The 10,451-nt window shown below is 44.5% G+C and overlaps 1 protein-coding gene across 1 annotated transcript; it reads left to right on the forward strand.

Moving 5' to 3' along the window:
- Positions 1–5,589: 5,589 nt before the first annotated feature.
- LOC127583227 (uncharacterized) lies at positions 5,590–8,540 on the forward strand. Its single transcript, XM_052038998.1, has 3 exons — positions 5,590–5,669; positions 6,002–6,278; positions 8,082–8,540. The coding sequence occupies exons 1-3, from the start codon at positions 5,590–5,592 to the stop codon at positions 8,511–8,513; spliced, it is 789 nt and encodes a 262-aa protein (XP_051894958.1). The 3' UTR covers positions 8,514–8,540.
- Positions 8,541–10,451: the final 1,911 nt, after the last annotated feature.

Below are 10,451 nucleotides of genomic sequence, written 5' to 3' on the forward strand. Positions count from 1 at the left end.
CTGAGCTCTCAGTTACGGAAGGCAAGGTTGTTGCTGTTACATGTGTTTTTGATGGGGACACACTTTCTGAGGTAATTTTTGTTGTGCTTGGATGGGTTTGTGTTGACTGCTCTGTTCTTGCTGATTCATGTGTTGTTGGCCGTGTTTCTGAAGAGGACGTTGTGGTTGTGGATATCTCCGATGTTGGATGGGTTTGTGATGATGCTTCAGTTGTCACTAATGCTTCTGTTGATGGTGAAGTTGTTTCTGATGTTAGCTGAGTAACCGCTGAAAATGATGAGGAAGTGAGGTGTGATTCAGCTGGAGACACAGTTGCTGATGAAGCTTGAGTTGAACTTTGATGGACTTGTTTTGTTTGTTCTGTCCTAGAGGATTCCAGTGTTGTTGGATGTGTTTCTGATGAAGGCTTGCTTGCTGATGATATGAGCGTTGTTGGTTGATAGGTCTCTGCTGTGGACTGAGTTGCCATTGATAATGGTGTCGTTGTGGAATGTATTTCTGATGGGGAAACAGTCACTGATGAAACTTCTGTTGTGCTTGGATAGGTTTGTGTTGAAAGTTCTATTCTTGGTGATTCGTGGGTTTTTGTCAGTGTTTCTGGAGAGGACCTGGTAATTGCAGATGCTTCTGTTGATGGATGTGTTTCTGACGAGGACGTGGTAATCGAAGATACTTCTGTTGTCAGATGGCTTTCTGATGATGATTCTGTTGTCGATGACACTATCGATGATGTGGAGTATGTTTCTGTTGAGGACTCGATTCGCAGTGTTGAAGTGGCTGTTGTTGTCACTGAGGTTTGTGCTGTTAAATGTGTTTCTGATGGCAATGTAGTTTCTGTGGAGACTTGTGTGGACTTTGGATGTGCTGAGGTGAAAGGTTCCCGGGTAGTTGTTTCAGTTGAGGAATCGGTGGTTGATGATTCTTCTGTTGTTGGACGTGATTCAGACGAAGATTCTGTGGTAGATGTGACTTGCGTTGATTCAGAGAAGATTGCCGCTGAGCTCTCAGTTACCAAAGGGGATGTTGTTGCTGTGACATGTGTTTCTGAAGGGGACACAGTTTCTGAGGAAATTTGTGTTGTGCTTGGATGGGTTTGTGTTGACTGCATTGTTCTTGATGATTCATGTGCTGTCGGATGTGTTTCTGAAGAGGACGTTGTGGTCGTAGATACCTCCGATATTGGATGGGTTTGTGATGCAGATTCAGTTGTCACTGATGTTTCTGTTGTTGGATGTGCTTGTGATGAGGACGCGGTAATCATAGATACTTCTGTTGTCGGATGGCTTTCTGACGATGACTGAATTTTCGATGAAACTACCGTCGATGTGGAGGACTCAGTTACCAGGGATAAAGTTGCCGTTGTGAAATGCGTTTCTGACGGCGACATAGTTTCGGACGAGGCTTCTGTTGTATTCTGGTGGGTTTGTGTTGGCAATTCTGTACTTGGTGATTCCTGCGATGTTGGCTGTCTTTCTGCTGAGGCCAGTGTTGTTGATGTTGCTTGTCTTCTTTCGGGTGTTTTTGATGAATATTCTGTTGAGGATGTCTCGTCTGTTTTGCTTGGATATGTTGCTGATGGTGTCTCAGTTACTGCTGAGGTTGGTGTTGCTGAATGTGTTTCTGATGGCAATATAGTTTCAGTCGAGGCCTTTGCTGTCTTCGGATGTGCTGAGGTAGAAGGTTCCTGGGTGCGATTTGTTTCAGTTGAGGAGACAGTGATCGATGATTCTTCTGTTGTGGGATGGGATTCAGATGAAGATTCGGTGGTAGATGTGACTTGCGTTGATTCAGAGTAGATTGCCGCTGAGCTCTCAGTTACGGAAGGCAAGGTTGTTGCTGTTACATGGGTTTCTGATGGGGACACACTTTCAGAGGTAATTTTTGTTGTGCTTGGATGGGTTTGTGTTGATTGCTCTGTTCTTGCTGATTCATGTGTTGTTGGACGTGTTTCTGAAGAGGACGTTGTGGTTGTGGATATCTCCGATATTGGATGGGTTTGTGATGAGGGTTCAGTTGTCACTAATGCTTCTGTTGATGGTGAAGTTGTTTCTGATGTTAGCTGAGTAACCGCTGAAAGTGATGAGGAAGTGAGGTGTGATTCAGCTGGAGACACAGTTGCTGATGAAGCTTGAGTTGAACTTGGATGGACTTGTTTTGTTTGTTCTGTCCTAGAGGATTCCAGTGTTGATGGATGTGTTTTTGATGAAGGCTTGCTTGCTGATGATATGAGCGTTGTTGGTTGATAGGTCTCTGCTGTGGACTGAGTTGCCATTGATAATGGTGTCGTTGTGGAATGTATTTCTGATGGGGAAACAGTCACTGATGAAACTTCTGTTGTGCTTGGATAGGTTTGTGTTGAAAGTTCTATTCTTGGTGATTCGTGGGTTTTTGTGAGTGTTTCTGGAGAGGACCTGGTAATTGCAGATGCTTCTGTTGATGGATGTGTTTCTGACGAGGACGTGGTAATCGAAGATACTTCTGTTGTCAGATGGCTTTCTGATGATGATTCTGTTGTCGATGACACTATCGATGATGTGGAGTATGTTTCTGTTGAGGACTCGATTCGCAGTGTTGAAGTGGCTGTTGTTGTCACTGAGGTTTGTGCTGTTAAATGTGTTTCTGATGGCAATGTAGTTTCTGTGGAGGCTTGTGTGGACTTTGGATGTGCTGAGGTGAAAGGTTCCCGGGTAGTTGTTTCAGTTGAGGAATCGGTGGTTGATGATTCTTCTGTTGTTGGACGTGATTCAGACGAAGATTCGGTGGTAGATGTGATTTGCGTTGATTCAGAGAAGATTGCCGCTGAGCTCTCAGTTACCAAAGGAGATGTTGTTGCTGTTACATGGGTTTCTGAAGGGGACACAGTTTCTGAGGATATTTGTGTTGTGCTTGGATGGGTTTGTGTTGACTGCATTGTTCTTGATGATTCATGTGTTGTCGGATGTGTTTCTGAAGAGGACGTTGTGGTCGTAGATACCTCCGATATTGGATGGGTTTGTGATGAAGATTCAGTTGTCACTGATGTTTCTGTTGTTGGATGTGCTTGTGATGAGGACTCGGTAATCATAGATACTTCTGTTGTCGGATGGCTTTCTGACGATGACTGAATTTTCGATGAAACTACCGTCGATGTGGAGGACTCAGTTACCAGGGATAAAGTTGCCGTTGTGAAATGCGTTTCTGACGGCGACATAGTTTCGGACGAGGCTTCTGTTGTATTCTGGTGGGTTTGTGTTGGCAATTCTGTACTTGGTGATTCCTGCGATGTTGGCTGTGTTTCTGCTGAGGCCAGTGTTGTTGATGTTGCTTGTCTTCTTTCGGGTGTTTTTGATGAATATTCTGTTGAGGATGTCTCTTTAGTTTTGCTTGGATATGTTCCTGATGGTGTCTCAGTCACTGCTGAGGTTGGTGTTGCTAAATGTGTTTCTGATGGCAATATAGTTTCAGTCGAGGCCATTGCTGTCTTCGGATGTGCTGAGGTAGAAGGTTCCTGGGTGCGATGTGTTTCAGTTGAGGAGACAGTGATCGATGATTCTTCTGTTGTGGGATGTGATTCAGATGAAGATTCGGTGGTAGATGTGACTTGCGTTGATTCAGAGTAGACTGCCGCTGAGCTCTCAGTTACGGAAGGCAAAGTTGTTGCTGTTACATGGGTTTCTGATGGGGACACACTTTCTGAGGTAATTGTTGTTGTGCTTGGATGGGTTTGTGTTGACTGCTCTGTTCTTGCTGATTCATGTGTTGTTGGATGTGTTTCTGAAGAGGACGTTGTGGTTGTGGATATCTCCGATATTGGATGGGTTTGTGATGAGGGTTCAGTTGTCACTAATGCTTCTGTTGATGGTGAAGTTGTTTCTGATGTTAGCTGAGTAACCGCTGAAAGTGATGAGGAAGTGAGGTGTGATTCAGCTGGAGACACATTTGCTGATGAAGCTTGAGTTGAACTTTGATGGACTTGTTTTGTTTGTTCTGTCCTAGAGGATTCCAGTGTTGTTGGATGTGTTTCTGATGAAGGCTTGCTTGCTGATGATATGAGCGTTGTTGGTTGATAGGTCTCTGCTGTGGACTGAGTTGCCATTGATAATGGTGTCGTTGTGGAATGTATTTCTGATGGGGAAACAGTCACTGATGAAACTTCTGTAGTGCTTGGATAGGTTTGTGTTGAAAGTTCTATTCTTGGTGATTCGTGGGTTTTTGTGAGTGTTTCTGGAGAGGACCTGGTGATTGCAGATGCTTCTGTTGATGGATGTGTTTCTGACGAGGACGTGGTAATCGAAGATACTTCTGTTGTCAGATGGCTTTCTGATGATGATTCTGTTGTCGATGAAACTATCGATGATGTGGAGTATGTTTCTGTTGAGGACTCGATTCGCAGTGTTGAAGTGGCTGTTGTTGTCACTGAGGTTTGTGCTGTTAAATGTGTTTCTGATGGCAATGTAGTTTCTGTGGAGGCTTGTGTGGACTTTGGGTGTGCTGAGGTGAAAGGTTCCCGGGTAGTTGTTTCAGTTGAGGAATCGGTGGTTGATGATTCTTCTGTTGTTGGACGTGATTCAGACGAAGATTCGGTGGTAGATGTGATTTGCGTTGATTCAGAGAAGATTGCCGCTGAGCTCTCAGTTACCAAAGGGGATGTTGTTGCTGTGACATGTGTTTCTGAAGGGGACACAGTTTCTGAGGAAATTTGTGTTGTGCTTGGATGGGTTTGTGTTGACTGCATTGTTCTTGATGATTCATGTGCTGTCGGATGTGTTTCTGAAGAGGACGTTGTGGTCGTAGATACCTCCGATATTGGATGGGTTTGTGATGCAGATTCAGTTGTCACTGATGTTTCTGTTGTTGGATGTGCTTGTGATGAGGACGCGGTAATCATAGATACTTCTGTTGTCGGATGGCTTTCTGACGATGACTGAATTTTCGATGAAACTACCGTCGATGTGGAGGACTCAGTTACCAGGGATAAAGTTGCCGTTGTGAAATGCGTTTCTGACGGCGACATAGTTTCGGACGAGGCTTCTGTTGTATTCTGGTGGGTTTGTGTTGGCAATTCTGTACTTGGTGATTCCTGCGATGTTGGCTGTGTTTCTGCTGAGGCCAGTGTTGTTGATGTTGCTTGTCTTCTTTCGGGTGTTTTTGATGAATATTCTGTTGAGGATGTCTCTTCTGCTTTGCTTGGATATGTTGCTGATGGTGTCTCAGTTACTGCTGAGGTTGGCGTTGCTGAATGTGTTTCTGATGGCAATATAGTTTCAGTCGAGGCCTTTGCTGTCTTCGGATGTGCTGAGGTAGAAGGTTCCTGGGTGCGATGTGTTTCAATTGAGGAGACAGTGATCGATGATTCTTCTGTTGTGGGATGCGATTCAGATGAAGATTCGGTGGTGGATGTGACTTGCGTTGATTCAGAGTAGATTGCCGCTGAGCTCTCAGTTACGGAAGGCAAGGTTGTTGCTGTTACATGTGTTTTTGATGGGGACACACTTTCTGAGGTAATTTTTGTTGTGCTTGGATGGGTTTGTGTTGACTGCTCTGTTCTTGCTGATTCATGTGTTGTTGGCCGTGTTTCTGAAGAGGACGTTGTGGTTGTGGATATCTCCGATGTTGGATGGGTTTGTGATGATGCTTCAGTTGTCACTAATGCTTCTGTTGATGGTGAAGTTGTTTCTGATGTTAGCTGAGTAACCGCTGAAAATGATGAGGAAGTGAGGTGTGATTCAGCTGGAGACACAGTTGCTGATGAAGCTTGAGTTGAACTTTGATGGACTTGTTTTGTTTGTTCTGTCCTAGAGGATTCCAGTGTTGTTGGATGTGTTTCTGATGAAGGCTTGCTTGCTGATGATATGAGCGTTGTTGGTTGATAGGTCTCTGCTGTGGACTGAGTTGCCATTGATAATGGTGTCGTTGTGGAATGTATTTCTGATGGGGAAACAGTCACTGATGAAACTTCTGTTGTGCTTGGATAGGTTTGTGTTGAAAGTTCTATTCTTGGTGATTCGTGGGTTTTTGTCAGTGTTTCTGGAGAGGACCTGGTGATTGCAGATGCTTCTGTTGATGGATGTGTTTCTGACGAGGACGTGGTAATCGAAGATACTTCTGTTGTCAGATGGCTTTCTGATGATGATTCTGTTGTCGATGACACTATCGATGATGTGGAGTATGTTTCTGTTGAGGACTCGATTCGCAGTGTTGAAGTGGCTGTTGTTGTCACTGAGGTTTGTGCTGTTAAATGTGTTTCTGATGGCAATGTAGTTTCTGTGGAGACTTGTGTGGACTTTGGATGTGCTGAGGTGAAAGGTTCCCGGGTAGTTGTTTCAGTTGAGGAATCGGTGTTTGATGATTCTTCTGTTGTTGGACGTGATTCAGACGAAGATTCTGTGGTAGATGTGACTTGCGTTGATTCAGAGAAGATTGCCGCTGAGCTCTCAGTTACCAAAGGGGATGTTGTTGCTGTGACATGTGTTTCTGAAGGGGACACAGTTTCTGAGGAAATTTGTGTTGTGCTTGGATGGGTTTGTGTTGACTGCATTGTTCTTGATGATTCATGTGCTGTCGGATGTGTTTCTGAAGAGGACGTTGTGGTCGTAGATACCTCCGATATTGGATGGGTTTGTGATGCAGATTCAGTTGTCACTGATGTTTCTGTTGTTGGATGTGCTTGTGATGAGGACGCGGTAATCATAGATACTTCTGTTGTCGGATGGCTTTCTGACGATGACTGAATTTTCGATGAAACTACCGTCGATGTGGAGGACTCAGTTACCAGGGATAAAGTTGCCGTTGTGAAATGCGTTTCTGACGGCGACATAGTTTCGGACGAGGCTTCTGTTGTATTCTGGTGGGTTTGTGTTGGCAATTCTGTACTTGGTGATTCCTGCGATGTTGGCTGTCTTTCTGCTGAGGCCAGTGTTGTTGATGTTGCTTGTCTTCTTTCGGGTGTTTTTGATGAATATTCTGTTGAGGATGTCTCGTCTGTTTTGCTTGGATATGTTGCTGATGGTGTCTCAGTTACTGCTGAGGTTGGTGTTGCTGAATGTGTTTCTGATGGCAATATAGTTTCAGTCGAGGCCTTTGCTGTCTTCGGATGTGCTGAGGTAGAAGGTTCCTGGGTGCGATTTGTTTCAGTTGAGGAGACAGTGATCGATGATTCTTCTGTTGTGGGATGGGATTCAGATGAAGATTCGGTGGTAGATGTGACTTGCGTTGATTCAGAGTAGATTGCCGCTGAGCTCTCAGTTACGGAAGGCAAGGTTGTTGCTGTTACATGGGTTTCTGATGGGGACACACTTTCAGAGGTAATTTTTGTTGTGCTTGGATGGGTTTGTGTTGATTGCTCTGTTCTTGCTGATTCATGTGTTGTTGGACGTGTTTCTGAAGAGGACGTTGTGGTTGTGGATATCTCCGATATTGGATGGGTTTGTGATGAGGGTTCAGTTGTCACTAATGCTTCTGTTGATGGTGAAGTTGTTTCTGATGTTAGCTGAGTAACCGCTGAAAGTGATGAGGAAGTGAGGTGTGATTCAGCTGGAGACACAGTTGCTGATGAAGCTTGAGTTGAACTTGGATGGACTTGTTTTGTTTGTTCTGTCCTAGAGGATTCCAGTGTTGATGGATGTGTTTTTGATGAAGGCTTGCTTGCTGATGATATGAGCGTTGTTGGTTGATAGGTCTCTGCTGTGGACTGAGTTGCCATTGATAATGGTGTCGTTGTGGAATGTATTTCTGATGGGGAAACAGTCACTGATGAAACTTCTGTTGTGCTTGGATAGGTTTGTGTTGAAAGTTCTATTCTTGGTGATTCGTGGGTTTTTGTGAGTGTTTCTGGAGAGGACCTGGTAATTGCAGATGCTTCTGTTGATGGATGTGTTTCTGACGAGGACGTGGTAATCGAAGATACTTCTGTTGTCAGATGGCTTTCTGATGATGATTCTGTTGTCGATGACACTATCGATGATGTGGAGTATGTTTCTGTTGAGGACTCGATTCGCAGTGTTGAAGTGGCTGTTGTTGTCACTGAGGTTTGTGCTGTTAAATGTGTTTCTGATGGCAATGTAGTTTCTGTGGAGGCTTGTGTGGACTTTGGATGTGCTGAGGTGAAAGGTTCCCGGGTAGTTGTTTCAGTTGAGGAATCGGTGGTTGATGATTCTTCTGTTGTTGGACGTGATTCAGACGAAGATTCGGTGGTAGATGTGATTTGCGTTGATTCAGAGAAGATTGCCGCTGAGCTCTCAGTTACCAAAGGAGATGTTGTTGCTGTTACATGGGTTTCTGAAGGGGACACAGTTTCTGAGGATATTTGTGTTGTGCTTGGATGGGTTTGTGTTGACTGCATTGTTCTTGATGATTCATGTGTTGTCGGATGTGTTTCTGAAGAGGACGTTGTGGTCGTAGATACCTCCGATATTGGATGGGTTTGTGATGAAGATTCAGTTGTCACTGATGTTTCTGTTGTTGGATGTGCTTGTGATGAGGACTCGGTAATCATAGATACTTCTGTTGTCGGATGGCTTTCTGACGATGACTGAATTTTCGATGAAACTACCGTCGATGTGGAGGACTCAGTTACCAGGGATAAAGTTGCCGTTGTGAAATGCGTTTCTGACGGCGACATAGTTTCGGACGAGGCTTCTGTTGTATTCTGGTGGGTTTGTGTTGGCAATTCTGTACTTGGTGATTCCTGCGATGTTGGCTGTGTTTCTGCTGAGGCCAGTGTTGTTGATGTTGCTTGTCTTCTTTCGGGTGTTTTTGATGAATATTCTGTTGAGGATGTCTCGTCTGTTTTGCTTGGATATGTTGCTGATGGTGTCTCAGTTACTGCTGAGGTTGGTGTTGCTGAATGTGTTTCTGATGGCAATATAGTTTCAGTCGAGGCCTTTGCTGTCTTCGGATGTGCTGAGGTAGAAGGTTCCTGGGTGCGATGTGTTTCAGTTGAGGAGACAGTGATCGATGATTCTTCTGTTGTGGGATGTGATTCAGATGAAGATTCGGTGGTAGATGTGACTTGCGTTGATTCAGAGTAGATTGCCGCTGAGCTCTCAGTTACGGAAGGCAAGGTTGTTGCTGTTACTTGGGTTTCTGATGGGGACACACTTTCAGAGGTAATTTTTGTTGTGCTTGGATGGGTTTGTGTTGATTGCTCTGTTCTTGCTGATTCATGTGTTGTTGGACGTGTTTCTGAAGAGGACGTTGTGGTTGTGGATATCTCCGATATTGGATGGGTTTGTGATGAGGGTTCAGTTGTCACTAATGCTTCTGTTGATGGTGAAGTTGTTTCTGATGTTAGCTGAGTAACCGCTGAAAGTGATGAGGAAGTGAGGTGTGATTCAGCTGGAGACACAGTTGCTGATGAAGCTTGAGTTGAACTTGGATGTACTTGTTTTGTTTGTTCTGTCCTAGAGGATTCCAGTGTTGTTGGATGTGTTTCTGATGAAGGCTTGCTTGCTGATGATATGAGCGTTGTTGGTTGATAGGTCTCTGCTGTGGACTGAGTTGCCATTGATAATGGTGTCGTTGTGGAATGTATTTCTGATGGGGAAACAGTCACTGATGAAACTTCTGTTGTGCTTGGATAGGTTTGTGTTGAAAGTTCTATTCTTGGTGATTCGTGGGTTTTTGTGAGTGTTTCTGGAGAGGACCTGGTAATTGCAGATGCTTCTGTTGATGGATGTGTTTCTGACGAGGACGTGGTAATCGAAGATACTTCTGTTGTCAGATGGCTTTCTGATGATGATTCTGTTGTCGATGACACTATCGATGATGTGGAGTATGTTTCTGTTGAGGACTCGATTCGCAGTGTTGAAGTGGCTGTTGTTGTCACTGAGGTTTGTGCTGTTAAATGTGTTTCTGATGGCAATGTAGTTTCTGTGGAGACTTGTGTGGACTTTGGATGTGCTGAGGTGAAAGGTTCCCGGGTAGTTGTTTCTGTTGAGGAATCGGTGGTTGATGATTCTTCTGTTGTTGGACGTGATTCAGACGAAGATTCTGTGGTAGATGTGACTTGCGTTGATTCAGAGAAGATTGCCGCTGAGCTCTCAGTTACCAAAGGGGATGTTGTTGCTGTGACATGTGTTTCTGAAGGGGACACAGTTTCTGAGGAAATTTGTGTTGTGCTTGGATGGGTTTGTGTTGACTGCATTGTTCTTGATGATTCATGTGCTGTCGGATGTGTTTCTGAAGAGGACGTTGTGGTCGTAGATACCTCCGATATTGGATGAGTTTGTGATGCAGATTCAGTTGTCACTGATGTTTCTGTTGTTGGATGTGCTTGTGATGAGGACGCGGTAATCATAGATACTTCTGTTGTCGGATGGCTTTCTGACGATGACTGAATTTTCGATGAAACTACCGTCGATGTGGAGGACTCAGTTACCAGGGATAAAGTTGCCGTTGTGAAATGCGTTTCTGACGGCGACATAGTTTCGGACGAGGCTTCTGTTGTATTCTGGTGGGTTTGTGTTGGCAAT

The sequence above is a fragment of the Pristis pectinata genome, chromosome 26 (genome assembly GCF_009764475.1).
Source record: "Pristis pectinata isolate sPriPec2 chromosome 26, sPriPec2.1.pri, whole genome shotgun sequence".
NCBI classification, from domain to species: domain Eukaryota; kingdom Metazoa; phylum Chordata; class Chondrichthyes; order Rhinopristiformes; family Pristidae; genus Pristis; species Pristis pectinata.

Coding starts and splice junctions, on each gene's coding strand:
- LOC127583227 (XM_052038998.1), top strand. CDS start 5,590: ATGTTGGATGGGTTTGTGATGATGCTTCAGTTGTCACTAATGCTTCTG. Junction 5,670..6,001: donor TTGTTTCTGATGTTAGCTGA/GTAACCGCTGAA, acceptor GGTTTTTGTCAG/TGTTTCTGGAGAGGACCTGG. Junction 6,279..8,081: donor TGGACTTTGGATGTGCTGAG/GTGAAAGGTTCC, acceptor GGATGTGCTGAG/GTGAAAGGTTCCCGGGTAGT.